Below are 19,818 nucleotides of genomic sequence, written 5' to 3'. Positions count from 1 at the left end.
AGCTATTAAATGAGATAGATTTTTAAGGCAGAAAGCATTCCTAGAGACAAAGAGTATCACTGCCAGTGGATACATTTACCAGGGAAGAGTTAATCTTGAGTGCATGACCTTGACCCTGTATTTCTGCACATGTACATAAGTATGATGGGAGAGGGGTGGTGGTTGTCAATGCCAGACACTGTCCTGAGTGCTTCGTTGTAATATTAGTTCATTTTCCCTCACAACAACCATAAGGCACTTCCAATTTTGTGGCTAGTTAGTTGCAGCATTGGGATTTAGACCTACACAGTCCAGTACCAGCTTTCCTGCCTCTCAGTGATTAGTAGGTGATATGGTTAGGCTTTGTGTCCCCACCCAAATCTCACCTTGAATTGTAATCCCCATTATCCCCCACGTGTCAAAGGAGGGACCAGGTGGAGCTGATTGGATCATGGGGCAGTCTCCCCCACGCTGTTCTCCTGATAGTGAGTGAGTGAGTTCTCATGAAATCTGACTGTTTTATAAGGGGCTCTTCCCCCACTTTGCTCAGTACTTCTCCTTGCTGCTGCCCTGTAAAGAAGGTGATTCTTCCTCTTTGTCTTCCGCCATGATTCTGAGTTTCCTGAGGCCTCCCCAGCCATGCTGAACTGTGAGTCCATTAAACCTCTTTTCTTTATGAGTTGCCCCATCTCGGGCAGTTCTTCATAGCAGTATGAAAACGGACTAATACAGTAGATCGAGCAGACAAGAATTTGGAAGATCTGGGAGGACGTCTACTGCACAGTTTGGGCAAATGGACATATTTAGACCCCCATATCCAGCACACAGAGAATATTCATTCTTTTCCAGTGTGCACAGAAGATCTATAAGAATGGCAATACCAGCAGTTACCAGGGAGCCAGGTAGACCGAGGTCTGGGTGGGAGATTAGCAGATTGAGAAGAGCATTCTAGACTAAGCTAGGACTCCGTGGTGTGGGATCACTCAGAGTGCTTAGGGAGTAGGAGTGTGGGCTGGAGCTTGAGGCTGGGAAGCTGGGTTGATGTTTGACAGCTCTGGAAAGCCTGATCACTCATCTCTGGTGGATTGATGCCCTTCCTGCTAGGTGTTTAAGACACAGTCTTTTTTTTTTTTTTTTGAGATGGAGTCTTACTCTGTCACCAGGCTGGAGTGCAGTGGCATGATCTTAGCACAGTGCAACCTCTGCCTCCCGGGTTCAAGCAATTCTCCTGCCTCAGCTTCCCAAGTAGCTGGGACTACAGGCGCCTGCCACCACACCTGGCTAATTTTTATATTTTTAGTAGAGACGGGGTTTCACCATGTTGGCCAGGATGGTGTTGATCTCTTGACCTCGTGATCCACCTACCTCGGCCTCCCAAAGTGCTGGGATTACAGGTGTGAGCCACCATGCCCGGCCAAGAGACAGTCTTTTTAGTCAGGGGCATTTGGTGTTGGGGGAAAAGGCAGAGCAGCTACATTTCCAGATGTGCTGGTCTTAGAGGAGATGGTCTGTCCAGCAAGTAATGCCTGGAAAGCCACTGCCGGCCTGCCGGTTGTGTGAACAATGAATCGAGGTCATTGGCACTGCCATGAGGGATGTCTAAGCTTGTGGAGGGATGTGGGCTGTATTTGGATGAAGGAGGGGAGTCAGGAGCCTAAACTAGGTGGTGGCGGGACAGGCATTGTCGGGCAGGTGCAAGAGCACCGAGGGCAGCTGTAGACCTTGTTGGCCATGTGGAGCAAGTGCCCGGTGTGGAGCGGTGGCAGCGGTGGGGTGCCCTCCCGGCTCATTAGGGCTGCTTAGAAATGTCTGGGATGCTTTTCGGTGGTTGCCGTCACTGGGAGATGCCGCTGCGTGGACAGCTCCGCCTGGGAAGAACCTTCGTGGCACCGCGGTAAGAAGCATGTAGGAATGCTGCACCTGTAGTCATCGGGTCTGGGCTCAGCATTTTCCACCTGCGTGACCCTGTTAGTGACTCTAGTTGGATGGTTTCATCTTGAGAGTGAATGAGGTTGTGAGACAAGTCCTGTATTTCGTGGTGCAATGGGTGTCTTGGATCTGGCACGGCAGACCATCTGGTCAGAGGTTTCCACAGTGCAGGAGGGTGCCCAGGCTGGCTTGTGGGCAAATGGCTGTGAGGTAGGGCAGGGGTGGGTTGCTCTCAAGGCGAGACACCACTAAGTTTGGGAGTGATGACCTTGAGCCTCCCATTTAAGCCTCATGGGGACTAATCCTCAATGTTGAGGACAGAATTTCTGTGTTTTCTTCCTGAGTTGTGTGGTAGCTTTGATTGTAAGTACTTTAAAAAATTCAGGTAAGTTTAATTTGGAGAAATAATTTCTTTCTTGTCTTTATTTTTCACTTTGTTTCCTGATTGGGCTTTCTGCCCATTTGCCTGAGTTTCACTCTGTGCGTGTCTTGTTCTCTGGGTGATGTGAGTTGGGTGGGTTGCACAGGTTCACTGTGTGTGGGTTTCCGGGGTTCTGGCTTTCTGGAGTAACCTGGGATGTGAGGTTGGAGGGAGGGTCCTTTGTGGCTCCCCCAACCAGCTGGAAGAGTAGCTGGTGCCAGAATGAGAAGACCAGGTTTTTTTTTTTTTTAAACCAAGTACACTATGAAGGTTCCAGCCAGATACTTAGTTTAAAAAAAAAAAAAATTTGGTGGGCTGTTTCTTTCAATGGTTTCATGGATGTGTCCTTTTAATGCTATTTGGTATTAGTAGCTATGTTTTGGGGATGATTTTTAGTGTAGATCACAGAAACACACCTGGGCCGATTCCAGCTGAGGGAACACTTCTTTAAGAAGGATTGCTTTGGCTGGGCGCGGTGGCTCACGCTTGTAATCCCAGCACTTTGGGAGGCCGATGCGGGCGGATCACGAGGTCAGGAGATCGAGACCACGGTGAAACCCCGTCTCTACTAAAAATACAAAAAAAATTAGCCGGGCGTGGTGGCGGGCGCCTGTAGTCCCAGCTGCTCGGAGAGGCTGAGGCAGGAGAATGGCGTGAACCTGGGAGGCGGAGCTTGCACTGAGCCGAGACTGCGCCACTGCACTCCAGCCTGGGTGACAGAGCGGGACTCCGTCTCAAAAAAAAAAAAAAAAGGATTGCTTTAACACAGCATGTTGGCATCGGGGCCTGAAGATAACTGGCTTTGAGTGTGTGCTTTCTGGGCAGTAGAATGTAATGCCATTCAGCCCCTCCCTCTCCCTGGGGGTTTAAACTTGGTATCCAGTGAGAAGTTCCAGGCTGGGCTGGGCACGGTGGCTCATGCCTGTAATCCCAGCACTTTGGGAGGCCGAGGTGGATGGATCACTTGAGGTCAGGAGTTCGAGACCAGCCTGGCCAACATAGTAAAACCCTGTCTCTATTAAAAATACAAAAATTAGCCGGGCATGGTGGTGCGTGCCTGTAATCCCATCTACTCAGGAGGCTGAGGCAGGAGAATTGCTTGAACCTGGGAGACAGAGGTTGCAGTGAGCCGAGATCGAGCCACTGCCCTCCAGCTGGGGCGACAGAACCAGACTCCATCTCAAAAAAAAAAAAAAGAAGTTCCAGGCTGGATGAGGCCCTCTCAGGCTTTTAGGGGATTAGTCTTGCACTTTTGCCAGTCTTTTCATTTCACTAACAGCACTCGTGCCAAGGTTGTCGGTTCGCTATTACTTCTTGAATTACAGCTTCCATATTTGCCTACCCTGAAGTCATACTATTACTCTTAGATTCACGACTTAACAGGACAGTTTCTTTGAGTAGAGAAGAACCATTGCCTTTTATAATTAGTCATTTACATTTCCTTTCCTTGGGGAAGAATTATTGAATTCAAAGAACTGGTTGGTGGCATGGAGGTAATAGGAATATTGGGGAAATTGATTAAATTATCTCGGAACTTGTCAGAGAAAAGGCCAGAAACGCAGTGGTGTCATGACTCATTTAGAGAAAGGTCAGGAAACGGCCAGGCCCATGACTCGGGGTGGAGTGGACTCTGCCTGTGAGCAAGTGTTGCCCTTCAGGTGGGGCTGGTGTGAGTTGACCATTGATGTTAACACCAGGGAGGTGACAGGGTAGTTGGGGGAAGCCCTGTCCTGCACACTAAGCTGGGGAGACATGCGGCTTCTTACAGTGCTTGCTCCCAGAGGGGGCCGGCCGAAGGCAGTTGAGGGCGGCTCAGGAGCCTCCGCCATGAGCTCAGGCAGCTGGAACTTAGAATGGACTAAGCCCCGGGGATGTCGTTATCTGAAAGAGAATAACAAAGGAAGGACTGGTCTGATGCCCAGGAAGGTGGCAGAGAGAAAGTGCACTCCAACTGAGCTCTAATTTGGCACTTGTTTTATACGTCAAGAAGCAGAGTCTTCACCTGGATGGGGCAGTGGCGAGCTTGGTGGAGGCCTGGGGTGGGAGAATGAATGCATGGAGTGCCGAGTCCGTTTAGATGTGTCAAATCCACACCTGCCCCAGATGCCAGCTCAAATGTGCCCCTGTAGGGAAGAATCTTAGATACATGATTTCAGAGCCCCAGTCAACAAAATCGAGGACTCCTGCCAAGATTTTAGAAAGGTTTATTACACAGATAAGAATGTGGTAGTTACTGGGCTGTGACAGAAGGTTCATTAAGAATGAATCATTGAGCAGCAAGCAATTTAAAAATGAAAATTAAAAAATTCAATTTACAATAGCTTTGAAAACCATAAGAATCCATGTGGTTGCCTGAATGAATAGTTGATTCCTTTTAATTACTAAGTAATACTCCACCGTGTTAATCTATCACAGTTTATCCATCCTCCTGTTGGTGGCAGCCGAGGCTGTTTCTGGTCTTGGGCTGTTGTGAATAACATTTCTGTGAACATTCATGTGCACATCTTCTTCTAGATGCCTGTTAATTTCTGGCTGTTCCACGTCAGAATGAGATTTCTCCAACACTGCATTCCCCACAGGGTCTTCATTTATTCTGATTCTGATAGGAATCCTTTGTCAAGATAGATATTTTGAGAATGTTTGCTCCTGTGGCTTGTCACTTCATTTCATTAACAATGTCTTCTATGAGTCAACAGTTTCAACTTTGATAAAATCTAATTTATCATTTTTTTCTTTTGTGGTAATAGTTTTCTGTGTCCCGCCTACCTCCACAATGCCAACATATACCCATGTTATGACTGATAATTTTAGTTTTTAGTTTTAGGTCTATAACCTAGCTTGACTTAATTTCTGTATATGGTGTAAGGAAGATGTCAGGCTTCATTTTTTCCTCTACAGATATCCTGGTGAACACAATGCCATTTGTTGAAAACAGTTTTGTCCTATTTCACTTTTGCTGAAAATTAGATGATTGTATAGGTGTGTGTCTGTTTCAGGACACACTGTTTTGTCCCATTGACGTACGAATGGATCTTAATCCAGTTCACACTGTCTTCATTACTGCAGATTTTCATGGTGTTGGGTAAGGCCAGTCCTCTTTGTTCTTTTAAAAAATTATTTTAAGTATTTTTGGTCCTTTGCATTTTTATATAAAGTTTGTTATTTGCCATTTCCTACAAAAAAAAGCCTATTGAGATTTTGAATGAGAATATGTGGAATTGTATGTCAGTTTCCCTCATATTGACAATATTAGCAAATATTGAGTCTTCTTACCCATGAGCATAGTGTATTTCTTAATTTATTTAGATATTATTTAATTTATCCTCACAAACATTTTGCAGTTTTTGGTGGAGGGTTTTGCTCATACTTTGTTAAATTTATTTCTGAATATTTTGTTTTTTTCTGATGTTACTTCAAATGGTATAGCTTTGTTGGTATTTTTTACTATTGATTTGTAGTAAATCAATTTTGGATTGATATACTAGGGGTATATACAAATACAGTTGATTTTTGCAAACGGACAGTTTTCCAGGGGCTGCTGCATAACAAATGACTCCCAAACCCGCTGACTGGAGGCAGCCATGCCTTTGTGCTCTCGGGTTCTGTGGGTCAGGATCTCTGTCAGGGCATGGCGTGGATGGCTGATTTGTGCGCCACGATGTCTGGAATCTCGGGTGGGGGCTGGAAGCATCTAGACTCCCGTTCATTTAAGAGCCTGGCGCCCTGGGCCTATGTGACTCTAAGAGTAGGACTTTGGGTTGGATCGCCCACTCCTGGCCTCTCCACACGCTGATTGTGCTCGTGGCATGGTGGCCTTGGGATAGTCAGACCTCTCTGGATGGTTCAAGGCTCCCAGTGAGACTCTGTCCGCAAACAAGGTGGAAGCTGCATTTTTCATGACTGAGCCTCAGAAGTCACACACTGCACTCAGAAGTCATGCCCCCTGTACACTTTTGGTGGAAGCAGTCACGAGCCTATTCTAATTCAAAGAGGGAGAAATTAGTCTCCATCTCTCGATGCCGGAGTGGCATGGTCACCTCCTGAAAGAGCATGTGGGACAGGAGAGAATGTGGCCACTTTTGGAAAATACCCTACTTGTATCTAGTAATCTTGCCAGAGTCACTTATTATTGCTAGGAGCTTGTTAGTAGATGCCTTAGGATTTTCTGTACACAATGATGTCATCAGCAAATAAAGAGACTCTTCTTTCTTTGTAAGACAAATGGTTTTTATAGGTATACCTTGGAGATATTGCATGTTTAATTCCAAACCACCACAATAAAGCAACTATCATAATAAAACTAGCCACACAAGTTTTTTGCTTTCTCAATGCATATAAAAGTTATATTATACTTTAATTTATTAACGTACAATAGCATTGCGTCTAAAAAGTGTACATACCTGGATTCAAAACTACTTTATTGCTAAAAAATGCGAATGATCATCTGAGCCTTCAGCAAGTTGTAATCGTTTTCCCAGTGGAGGGTCTTGTCTCGTCTTGACAGCTGCAGACTGATCAGGGTGGTGGTTGCCGAAGTTGGGGTGGCTGTGACAATTCATTAAGACAGTAATCTGAAGTTTGCCGTGTCAGTGCAGCGTTCTTTTCCTGAAAGAGTTCTGTGTAGCTTGCAGAGCTACTTGATGGCATTTTATCCACAGTAGGACTTCTTTCAAAACCCCTGTCAGTTCTCTCAAGCCCTGCCACTGCTTTATCAACTAGGCTTATGGAGTGTTCTGAATCCTTTGTTGTCATTTCAACAATGTTCACAGCATCTTCATCAGGAATAGCTTCCGTCTCAAGAAACCACTTTCTTGGAGTCCAATCATTCTGGGAAAAGAAAAAAAAAAAAAAAAAAAAAGAAACCACTTTTTTTCCTCATTTGTAAGAAGCACCTTCTCATCCATTCAAATTTTGCTGTGAGATTGCAGTAATTCAAGCACATTTTCAGACTGTTTCTAATTCTGTTCTCTATTTCCACCATATCTGTAGTTACTTCCTCCACTGAAGTATTGAACCCCTCAAAGTCATTCACGAATGTTAGAATCAACTTCTAACTTCCGGTTAATGTTGATATTTTGACCTCTTCCCATGAATCACAAATGTTCGTAATAGCATCTAGAAAAGCAGGTCCTTTCCACAAGGTTTTCACTGGGCTTTGCCCAGTTCATTGGCGGAATCACTTCTATGGCAGCTGTAGCCTTATCAAGTATATTTCTCAAATAATGAGTTGAAAGTTGAAATTACTCCTTGATCCATGGTCTGCAGAACCAATATGGCATCAGCAGGCATGAACACAACTTTCATCTTCCTGCACGTCTCCATCAGAGCTCTTGGGGGACCAGGTGCATTGTCCATGAGCAGGAATATTTTGAACAAAATCTTTCTTTCTGAGCAGTATGTCTCAACAGTGGGCTTAAAATACTTGGTAAACCCTACTGTCAACAAATGTGCTGTCGTCCAGGTTTTGTTGTTCCATTTATAGAGCACAGGCAGAGTACTGAGCATGCTTCTTAAGGGTCCTAGGATTTTCAGAATGGTAAATGAGCCTTGGCTTTAACTTAAAGTCACCAGCTGCTTTAGCCCCTAACAAGAGAGTCAGCTGGTCCTTCGAAGCTTTGAAGTGAGGCATCGACTCCTCCTCTCTAGCCATGAAAGTCGTAGATGGTGTCTTCTTCCAGTAGAAGGCTGTTTCATCTACATGGAAAATCTATTGTTTAGAGTAGCCACCTTCATCAATGATCTTGGCTAGATCTTCTGGAAAACTTGCTACAGCTTCTCCATCAGCACTTGCTGCCTCACCTTGCACTTTTATGCTATGGAGATGGCTTCTTTCCTTAAACCTAATGAACTGACCTCTGCTAGCTTCCACCCTTTCTTCTGTAACTTCCTCACTTCTCTCAGCCTTCATAGAATTAAAGAGAGTTAGGGTCTTGCTCTGGATTAGGCTTTGGCTTAGGAGAATGTGTAGCTGTTTCGATCTTCCATCCAGACCGCTGAAACTTTGTCCACATCAGCAAGAAGCCTGTTTTGCCTTCTTAACATTGTGTGTTCACTGGAGTAGCACTTTCAATTTCCCTCAAGAACTTTTCCTTTGCATTCACAACCTGGCTGTTTGGCAACAACAAAAAAAAAGGCCTACTTTTGGCTTGTCTCAGCTTTTTGCTTGCCTTCCTCACCAAGTGTAATCTTTCTGGCTTTTGATTTAAAGTGAGAGAATGTGCAACTCTTTCTTTAATTGAACACTTTACTTAACCCATTGTAGGGTTTTTACTTGGCCTAATATCAATATTGTTGTGTCTCAGAAAATAAGAAGGCCTGAGGAGAGGGAGAGAGATGGGGAACTGCTGGTCAGCGGGTCAGTTGGAACACACACAAAACATTGATTAAGTTTGCTGTCTTACGTGGCGCCCCAAAACAATTATGATCGTAACATCAAAGATCACTCGTCACAGATCCCCATAAAAGATGTAATGAAAAAGTTTGAAATATTAAAGAGAATTGCCAAAATGTGACACACACACAAAATATATATATATTTGTATATATTATATATATTATATAATATATATTATATATGTTATATATAATATATATTATATATTTATATATTATATACTTATATGTATTTATATATTATATATTTATATGTATTTATATATTATATATTTATTATATATTATATATTTATATATTATATTATATATTATATATTTATTATATATTATATATTTATATATTATATTATATATTTATATAGTATATATTATATAATATAAATATACACAAAATATACACAAATATATATATACACAAAATATACACAAAAATATATATAATATATATAAATGTATAATATATATAAATATATATTATATATTTTGTTTTTTATTTTTTGACAGGGCCTCACTCTGTTGCCCGGGCTGGAGTGCAGTGGTGCGATCTCAGCTCACTGCAACCTCTGTCTCCCAAGCTTAAGTGATTCTCCCACCGCAGTCACCTGAGTAGCTGGAACTATAGGTGCTTGCCACCACACCTGGACAATTTTTATATTTTTGGGTAGAGATGGGGTTTTGCCATGTTTTCCAGGCTGGTCTTGACCTCCTGGGTTCAAGCGATCTGCCCACATTGGCCTCCCAAAGTGCTGGGATTACAGATGTATGCCACCGTGCCCGGCCACAAAATGTATGTTTTATTTAAAATGTACTCTTATAGTTTATTCTTGCAGTTTGCTTTCTTAACTTTATAGTGTATGTTTAGACCATATATATATTCATCTAATCTGTCCAACCTAATTATTTATACGGTTGGGGTTTAGGTTGCCATTTTCCTATTTACTTTCTATTTGTTTCATCTTTTCTTATTTGTTCTTTTTTCCCTACCTTCTTTGGATGAATTGATTATTTTTTTAAATTAATGGAGTTTGTTTTTTTTAGAGCAGTTTTAGCTTTACAGAAAAATTGAGCAGGAGGTTAGAGAGGCCCCATGCAGTCCTCAGCGTCCTCCTTCAGCCCCAGCCTCCCTGTGATTAGCATCTCACGTCACTGACTTTAGTGTGGCATATGTGTTACAATTGAGGAGCCAGTATCAATACATTATTGTCAACTAAAGTCCACAGTTTACACCAGTTGTAGGCTTTTTGTGTTGTAGGTTCTGTGGGTTTTGAAAGGTGTGCAGTGACACGAGTCCACCAAGAAAGTGTCGCACAGTGTCATCCCCTGCCCTGAACACCCTCGTGCCCTGCCTGTTCATCCCCTTCCTCCCAACCCCTGGGCTTTTTACTGTCTCCATAGTTCCACCTTTGCCAGGATGTGACTTAGTTGAAATCCTGCAGTTGGAGCCTGTTCAACCCACCGCTCCTGCTGCCGTTGCTTCTCTTCCCGTTGGCTTACTGGCTGTCTCCCTCCCGCGCCGGCGTTTGTGGCGGCTCTGCCCCTCGCAGTGTGCATCTGGAAGTGACCATGGATGGCCTTCTCCTGCTGGTGTGCCGCTTTACTCTGCTGGTTGGCCCGTGTCTGAAGACAAGTGACAGCCACGTTTCCAGCAGTTTATGGAGGCACTGGTTCCTCTGGCCTGGCTGGTTTGGGAGCCTTCAGCCTTAAACCACTGTTTGATGGCTGACACATCATGGAAGGCGCAGAATTGCGGGGAGGTTGGGTTTACATTTTGTATGGATGTTGTCTTAGGTTCTTTTAGACACAGTAACTCAATAACCCCTGTGCCCTTGTGATGGAGACCTTCCTCTCTCCATTTCACAGATGGGAACACAGAAGATCAGAGAAATGAACCTGGCAGGTGGGAAAGCAGGGGGTTGGTTAAACAAGGCTGCATAGAATTTGACACCTTTCTGCCCTGAGGGCACTTTCTGAGAGCGTTCTGGCTGCAGATCCCCATCCTTGGCCCTGCCCTTCCCTCCTCTTGGCAGAGACTGTAGTGAAGACATCAAGGGGATCCGTTTAACCAGTGCCTCTCAGCTGGGAGGGACAGCGAATGTGATAGATGGCACAATCAAGATTCAGAACGGGTTCAGCTGCCTGCAGTGCCAGCCGGGAACCAATCAGATGAATGAGCTAATAGGAATAAATGGCAAGTCCTACGTTCAGGTGCATGAGCCGACCAGTCAGCTCAGCAGAAGGCAGTGTGGACAGCTACGGGTTGACTTTGTCTTCCGTGGGAAGTGCATGTGGTCACTTTGCCTGGATTACAGCAGTTGCCTCATGAATGATACCCCTCCATCCTCTTTTGGCTCATTCCATTGTTTCTACATCATCTTTCCGTGATGCAAATCTCTTACCTGCAGTGGCCTCTGTTTGCATTTCATTACCTGTATTTGAGAGCATTGCCTGGGTCTCACCGCTGACTCCGACATGGCCTTCCTGCCTTGGAACGGTCTCCTCCTGCCTCAGCCACAGCTTCCTCGCTGCCCTCCAGCTGCCCTGGCCTCCATTTCATTTCTGGGATGTGACATGCTCCCTCGGGCCGCTGGGGCTCTGCTGCCTGGTGCCTGAACCCTTTCTCTCATCTCTGTTGAGACCTCACACCCTCCAAGTGGTCTTCCAGGACCAGCCCTGGTTCTGTGCTGTGATGGTGTGGCCACCCAGGTCCTCGTTAGCAGTAAATGTGCACCTGCCTGGCGTGTGGTGAACATTGGCTCAGCTGCCAGACTGTCATCCCTGTGAACAGAAGGGCCCTGTCTGCCTGTCCACTTTCCCCCCGTCTGTGTCAGGGGATCCCAAGACCACCCCACAGAGCCACACTCGTGGCTGTGATTCCTCACAGTGCGAGGATGCAGAGGAGACTCCATCAAGGGGTAAAGTCCAGAGGAAGCGGTATGAGCTTCCAAGCCCCCTCCTGGCGGAGTCACACAGGACACGCTGGATCCCTCCAGTGCGGGGCTGGGACGACCCATCTGAAACGTTGCCTACTGGGGAAGCACATTAGAGACTCAGTACCGAGAATGTTACTGGGGACTGGGCATGCGGACACTCTCTGCTGGGCACGTGCCCAAATGCAGCCTCCCAGGAGGAGAGCAGGTGCCCAGGGTGAACCACCCTGCACAGTGTAGGCCCACCGAGTCATCCAGATCAGTCAGGGAATCATGGGAACTCTCCCGAAACCCACATTCTAGGCACCAGCCGGGGACCGGCCTTGCAAGCAGAACTCTCTGGGGATAGCATTCCCAGGCCTGCGTGTCTGACTCCTTCGCGCACATCGATACTCGGGACTTGATTTTCTGGCACGTAGGAGGCTTTCAGAGTTGAACAGATGAAAGAACTAGTATCTGATGTGGTTCTGCCTTCCGCTGGACTGATGCATTAATGTCTTCAGTGTATTAATGGCTGACAGTGGAGTACAGCTGTGACAGGAGGCTTCCTAGCTCTGTCCTTGCATGGTCAGAGCCCAGCTTCTGTGTTCAGGGCTGGTGGCCAGGGGTCCCCCGAGAGGACGTGGAAGGGAGTCTTTTAAGAGTTGAAGGAAATGGAAGTCTCTCAGGCCATTGCTTGCAGAAAAGACTTCCTGAGGTGTTTCAGAGGCAGGTCAAGGCCTGGGTGTGGAAGGCACATTTGGTTTCAGCGTGGGGAAGACACTATGTTACAGTGAAATTAGCCTGGAAAGAAGAGGCTGGACTTTGTGGGGGAGGGTGGATCCTTGGTCCTGGTGGAAGAGCACTTTGTCAGAGAGGCAGGAGGGAGCCTAACTTCTCCGTGAGCTGGCAGGTTTGACTCTGGGTACTTCCAGCTGAGCTGATAGCAATTTATATTTCAACTCTTCTCTAAAATGCTCCCTAAGAAAATTTTATTCTACTGTTCTTCCAAAAAGTGCAGAAAGTGTTATTTGTTATTGGGGAGGAGTGTGGTGTTGTAATGGCAGCAGGTGTAAGGCAAGCTGAGTGTATTTTAAAAAATTTATGTTCACAGACTTTACCTTCTGTGAAACATTTCACAAAAGGTCATTGTCTTCAGCCCTGCCTGTCTTCCCTCTGACGCGTATGTTTTGTAAATTATATCCTTTTTAAAAGATACCAGATCTCAATTGGAAAGGATATGCATATTTACTTTTTATGAAGGGAATAATGTTAATATTATTACTAATGACATTTTTGTAAGTGTAGAGTATTCTTGCTTAGTTCCTGTTTTGCCGCCCAGGTGCATGTTCACCAGCACAGGTGATCCGGGTGCCAGGTGTGGGGGGCGGGGCGCTGGGCTGGGGTATCCCGAGGGCAAATCAGGTTTCCGGGCCTTAAGCAGACAGAGCCTGTGATCTACCCAGGGGCCTTGGTGGAGCCTGTGGGCAGCTGGGAGGGCCTGGGCGGTCAGTGCCTCCCCGGGACAGGCTGCTCTGAGGGCCATGGGGCATTCTTTTCTCACTCCTTTCCTCAGCTGCCTGGCTCTGGATTCCTTGGCCACGGTGTCTGCCTCCTTAGAGTGCCCTCGAAGGCTTCCTGGTCCCAGAGCGGGGCCTTCTGCAGCCTGGGGTCACCTCCCGAGCCAGGAGTGCCTTAGCCTTGGCGCCTCGCCCTCCGGAGGTGGGGCCAGGCATCCCTGCTACAGCCTTCTGAAGGCTGGCCTTCTCCGCCCCTAGCCTGAAGCCAGAATGCCAAGGCCATAGCTGTCAGTCTTTGCAGGTCTTTCAAAATGCAAACATTTTCTGTTTCAAAATGCAGACCTTTTCATTATTGGCTGGCAGGTGTCATTCTTTTTTTTAATTGTTTGGATTTTTGAGAACCCGTTTTCCCTACCTGGGTTTTGAACAAGTTGGGAAATAAAACTGGCAGATGGAGGCCAAAGAATAACTTTTATTTCTGCTAAATGAGAGCCTGAAATCCTGTCTTAGTGGGAGAGCCACTGAATGGCTGACTGATCCCAGGACCCATCAGGCTCACCCACCCCATCAGAGCCAGTGTTGCAGGCCGGGCCCTGCCCACCTGCTGTGGAGCCTCTGAGAAGTGCAAGGGGCTGAACCCACCTTCGCCTCTCCCTGTTTTAGCCTCCATGGGGTGAGCATTTCTGCGGCTAGAGCAAGTCCAGGAGAGGCAGCGGCTGCGCTCCCTCCGCGTGGAAGCTGACTCCAGGTCTGTGTGTTATTCACATAACCATCAGGGCCCTGGACAGCCAGGGGCGTGGCCTCTCTTGGAGTGGAAGAGATCGCAGGGACCTCAGGACAGACCAATGGGGTGGTTAGAATGTGCTCCCCATGGCTCTGGAGTTTGTCTGAATAGGACATTAATTAAATAATCTTAGGACCTCTGTGTACTGAAGGCTGCCACACCACTGTCTGGTTTACTTCTCACCTTTAATTCTGTGCAGCTATGTTGTTCAACCGGGCTCATCAGAATTCTTCTACGAGGTTAAATGACATGACGTAAACTTGCAACACACAGTATGCCCTAAATTTTAACATCAGTTTGCTTCTGTTATCCAATCTCTGGGGAGAAATTAAGTCTTAAAGGCTAACCATTGCAAGTTCAGGTCCAAAGATGATGACAGTCAAAGGAATTCAAGTCTGGAGCCAAAATTTCTTACTCCTGTTAAATTTCAAATATATGAAAGCTCACAATTTGTCCTTAACTGTTGCTGCGGCTCCATCTCAGCCGGACAGGTGCCTGGGTCTCTCTGACACCATCGCAGCTCCTTCGGGGCCTAAAAGTCCTGCCCATTAAACGCCGTATTTTGGACAGCCAAATTCAGGAGGCCTCCAGGCTTATCCCTGAATTGGCCCACAACGTCTAGGAAACAGATCATCCCCAGGCCCTGGAACAGTCACTCCAGAGATCCTCTCCCCGGAGCCCATCCCTCCTGCTACCCAAGGTCACCGGAGGGCCTTGGCGTCATCGTAAGTGAAGGTGGCAAACGGAGTTTTTGCGGTTCTGCCCTCAGAGATATGACAGTTTGGAATCCAGAGCCTGTCACTTGAAATCCACCTGGGAGAAATCCCTCAGCAAGCCGGCAGGTCTGACTCGGCTCATTTTCCATTTCTAGGGAAAGAAAAATCCTCAGTGCCTTGTAGGCACTTTTTATGTTCTGTGCCACAGCGGCTGCCGTGCCTGCTCTTGTTAGGAGATGTCGTGCGTGCTCTGCGTGTGTGTGCATGCTTTGTGTGTGTGTGTCTGTGTGAGAGAGAAATGTAGAGAGTGCTGGCTGCGTGTGTTCACATTTGACTTTCCAGACTTGGGAATGCTGCTGGCTGAAGGCAGTCGCTCAGCTCCACGTTTGTCTTACCTGGGTTCCCCTCCTGGGTTGTGGAGCTGGGGGTTCTGTGAGTGCTGTTTCCACATCACTGGGGCCTCCCGAGGGCTGACACCCTTGCTGTGTGCCCTGTCACCCTTCCTCCACCTGCGGATTCTGTGAACTCTGTGGCCGCGTCCCCTCACAGCACAGGGAGGCCTGCCTGGTTGACCACCTCCAGGAACCTCTCTGTACTGGAGGCTGCCACACCACTCTCTGGTTTACTTCTCACCCTTAATTCTGTGCTCGAACCGTTTTCCAGTCCTGAGCCTATGGAAAAGGAGTATCAGTATCAAGTCCAGATCAGTCTTTCGACTTCCCTCCTGGGCTCTGAATGCCGGGTGCCACGTGGACAGCTGCCCGTGTAGACCTGCCCCCCTGCCGTGCAAAGCCAGCACCTCCCTCCTGCCAAGTGGTGCCTGCAGACCCCTGCCCCCTCCGGCGCACTGGCAGCAGATCATCCCCCACTGTCGGAAAGGCTGCCCTGACGCTGCCTGCTGCAAGCCAGCACCTGCCTGGTGGCCTGAGCCCGCCTGGTGAGCTGCAGTTGCCTGTGCCCAGCACCTCCTGTTTGGACCAAGACTGCATTACCTGTGCCCTTACTGAGGCTAGTGGCCTGCCTGGCTTCCCCTAGCTGAGGCTCATGGGGCCATCCCCAGTGTCACTCCCTGAGGGCAGAGCTGCCATAGGCAGTCATCTCCCAGTGCTGGCCGGGCCAGAGGCCCTGTGTGCTCACTAAAGTGTTTGAAGCCTAGGCCGGAACCCACAGGAGCCACAGGCACAGCACCTGTTGTTTTGCTGCCTTCCGATTCTTTCTCCACAGGTTCATGGATTAGCAACCTTAGTTCCACCTGCAACCCTGGTTCCCCTTGCCGTGTAAGGCCACACATCCACAGGTTACAGGGATTGGAACCTGGGCATCTTTGAGGCTGGTTATTATTCTGCCTTTCACATTCACTGCTGTTGGGTACAGATTAAGTCTGTTAACCATGAGTCTGGTTGAAACCCTCCTTCTGAAAATGTCCCCAAGCACCGGCTGAGGCCCAAAGGGCAGCCTCCATAGGGAATGCCCTTCTCTTGTTGATGGGAGCTGCCTCTTCGTGTTCCTGCTGTGGGATGAGGCAGTGTGACCAGTCTTGTCTGGCAGCGCCCCCCAGTGTCGTGTATGCTCTCCTAGGTGGTGAGAGCAGGAGTAATAGACCTGTCACTGCCCCGGTACCTGTTGTGTCTTGAAATCTCTTCCACATTCCACTTGCTTGTTTCCTTGAGACCTCAGACAGTCCTAGAAAGCAGTATTATTACTCTCATGTTATTGGTAATGAAATGGAAGCCCAGGGAGGTTATGTTACTTGCCAAGGTCACACAGCTCCTGAGTCCTAGAGCTGGGGCCCCATTCCTGGGCTGTTTGACTTGAAACTGCCCAGGCCTCCTTCCCTTTGATGCTATGCAGACCTTCCTATGTTAGTGTCTGAACTTCACCTGAGTTCACCCAACTATAGCTCTGAGAGTAAAGTCACATGTCCACTGTTTTCACCCATGCAGTGACTGTGTCATTAGCATTTGGATTGTGGCCACGATGATAGTGCTGTCAGCACTGGGCACCTTTGCCATTGGCTCCCGGCAGGGCTGAGTGCTCAGGGTCCAGGTGGCCAGCGAGGTGGTCAGTTCCCGCAGACAGTTCTGGTCAATGAGCTATGCACGTGGATGCCTGTTTTTCAATTTAGATGTAAGTGTCTTACATTTACAAATAGAAATGTACCATTCAGTGTTCCCTGAGATGCGCGTGCTCATCACCTGACATCAGGAAATACTGGCCTTTCCCTTCTCAGAATAGCACTCAGTGGTGCTGAAAAGGGGCTGCGCTGTGCAGGGTGCATCCACTTACTTGTTTCTCAAGATAAAATCTCTGTTTGTGAATTCATCCTATTATAAAGCTGTTCACTTTATCCCAGCTGCCTTTTTCCCTTTTGGAAAGTGTGTTTTATTTTATATGCATATGATTCCCATTATTATTTTTTCCTTAGGACAACTACACCTTTGCCCAACCTGGGATTCAGATGAAAGTGAAAATGTTGGAAGAACTCGTGAGCCGGATTGATGGTAAGCCAGCTTCCTGCGCAGCCCTCTCTGTGGGTGGGGGGAGGCAGCCCTCAGCCCTCGGTGGGACAGGGTGCCGCCCTCAGCCCTCGGTGGGACAGGGTGCCGCCCTCAGCCCTCGGTGGGACAGGGTGCCGCCCTCAGCCCTCGGTGGGACAGGGTGCCGCCCTCAGCCCTTGGTGGGACAGGGTGCTGTCCTCATCCGCCGGTAGCATCCTGGCCTGCTCAGGACCCCTCGTGGGCATCCCTCTGAGACAGCTGCTGGTGCGTGAGCTGCTCTTATTTCTTCTTATTAAGGTGGTATCATCAGAATTCAGTACATTCACTTTGCAGGAGAGTAGTGAGTGTGCACCCGAAGCATGGAGCACTCACTCCTTATTAAGCCTGGTGATTGTCGTAATCTAGGTGATGGGTGGTTGTTTATGGTGGTCCTTCGGTACTCTATTCCCTGCCTCTGTGCATCATTTTTCTGTCAAGGATGCTAGAATAATTTCTCCATGGAATCTAACTAATTACTGAGTCTGGAAATAACATCTTTAATATTATAGAAAAATTATAGTGTGTGCTCAGGCAATTTTAGATTATGCTTTCATGTTTAAGTGGGGGCTTTGAAATACTTTTTGCCTTCATCTTTAAAATAATTCCCCCTGCGATGTGCTGACTGTCATATTACAATAGCAGAGTTTAATTAAATGGAAGTTGAGAGATAATGCTTGCCCGTTCCAGGCATATTCGCCTGATAGTTTGTTAAATTAATGAACAGAGCATTAACCAAGTGATGCCAAGCAGAACTAGGCATGTATTTGTGATACCAGCTGGTCAGTGATGAGGTATGGAAAAGAGACATGCTCTTTCACAAAGAGTCCCGTGCGCGCTTGGCAAATTACTTCACAGAACGTGGAGAGAAATTGCACTTTGTTGGAAACTTAGCCCTGGCCACGTGCCTTGCAGGGTCCTGCCCGCTGAGCGTTGCAGGTCACAGTGCCTTTCCCCCCACTGCGCCTTTAGCACGGAAGGCCGTAACAGCAGTCTTCACGGGAAAGGCGCTCGGTTTGGGAAACTGCTGAGTGATCTAAAATGGACTCCTACAAATTACAAACTCCATTTTGTTCCTTGATTGAATCTGATTTTTAATTCTGTGTCTAATGGTTATTACCTAATTTCCATATTATGAAGTTGTCTGCAGTTCTTCTGATAACACTTTCAGTATTACATTTAGCTGCTTTTCAACTTATCATCTGTTAAAAATACTGTTTTTGCCCCCCTCAGTGCGTTCATGTGCGCTCATTGCACGCTCCACCATGAGGTCTTCTTTGGGTATGGCAGGATTCTTTTCCCTGCCAGCACTTTCACAAGCATTCCCCAGCCTCATTGAGTTCTTTGAAATACGATTTGCAGTAGATGTGAATTACACGTTCTGAGCAGGTTCCTCCTTTTCTGCTTGTGTCCCTTGGAAGGCATATTTCATGTTTTCGTGGAGGTTAGAAAGTTGTGGTTAGTGCTCGTTTGTTCCAGTGCTGCGGTTTGGGAAATACTTGAATTGATTTTCTCTGGTGCTGTGGCTTAGAAAGAAGCACATTGTGGATTTGATGGATGATTGTTTAAGAGAACAGCAGCAATAACCAAAGGAACCCCAGTGAAATCTGTACTTTTTAGTAAATCATATTTTTATTTTCAGCACAGCCTCTGAGTAGGCCATTTTCATACGGCAGTTCTTTGTTTAAAGAATCAGTGCTTCAAAACAGAGAAAGATGTGTGTTGCCGTTAAGAGGCTAAACTGTCTAACTTGTTCCTGTTCTTCTAATGAAACCTTAAGGAATTTCTATCATGGCCTCGAAATAAGAACACCCAGGCTGCTAAAGCAGTAAATAGAATTTCTGGCGTTTGAGCTCTTGGACCGGTGGGAGCCATCATCCCTGAGCAAGCTTGGGAGAAGCATCTGCAGGCCTCGGCCTCGTGAAGCTCCCCCTCACCTGTTGCGTCACTTGCCTCCTAGAGAAAGGATTTGTGGGTTGGAACTTTTGCAGGGATTGTAAAGATTGTATTAAGGGCAGAGGATATTCTAGGAAGAAAAAAATTGGTTAAAAAAAAACAAGCTTCTCAGGCCGGGCACGTGGTTTGTACCTGTAATCCCAGGACTTTGAGAGGCTGAGGTGGGCAGATCTTGAGGTCAGGAGATCGAGACCATCCTGGTTAACATGGTGAAACCCCGTCTCTACTGAAAATACAAAAAATTAGCCGGGCGTGGTGGCGGGCACCTGGAGTCCCAGCTACTTGGGAGGCTGAGTCAGGAGACTGACGTGAACCCGGGAGGCGGAGCTTGCAGTGAGCCGAGATCGCGCCACTGCGCTCCAGCCTGGGCGACAGAGCGAGACTCTGTCTCAAAAATAAACAAAAAACCAAGCCTCTCCCTCTTTTCTGCATTTTAGGAGAAGGACAGCATTTATTTCAGAAAATTTTGATAATTCGGTGAAGGAAAACATCTTCATGGACTCGTTGATTAAGAATGGAGAGGTTTTGAGGACATTGCCCAGATGGGAATAGTTCAGAACAGAGCTGAATTGCTCTGCAGAGTCAAGCGGAAGTTTCAGCAGTGGTGGCGCGAGGATAAGGGCTCATCAGGAGCGAGCAGAGAGCTGGAGGAGGGGGAGGTCTTGGGGATGGAGGGGA

At 47.1% G+C, this 19,818-nt stretch overlaps 1 protein-coding gene across 16 annotated transcripts in view; it reads left to right on the top strand.

Annotated features, from left to right (window-relative positions):
* The window catches only part of TBC1D22A (TBC1 domain family member 22A), a 403,669-nt gene that overhangs the window by 217,408 nt on the left and 166,443 nt on the right, over positions 1-19,818 (top strand). For all 16 annotated transcript variants that reach the window (XM_063622512.1, XM_055252819.2, XM_055252830.2 and 13 more), the window contains one exon: positions 17,076-17,151. In XM_063622512.1, the coding sequence (XP_063478582.1) occupies positions 17,076-17,151 (76 nt within the window). The remainder of the gene's footprint in view (positions 1-17,075; positions 17,152-19,818) is intronic.

The sequence above is a fragment of the Symphalangus syndactylus genome, chromosome 18 (assembly GCF_028878055.3).
Source record: "Symphalangus syndactylus isolate Jambi chromosome 18, NHGRI_mSymSyn1-v2.1_pri, whole genome shotgun sequence".
Lineage (NCBI taxonomy): Eukaryota > Metazoa > Chordata > Mammalia > Primates > Hylobatidae > Symphalangus > Symphalangus syndactylus.
The sequence above is the reverse complement of the archived record's forward strand: the minus strand, read 5'-3'. Positions and strand labels throughout refer to the sequence as shown.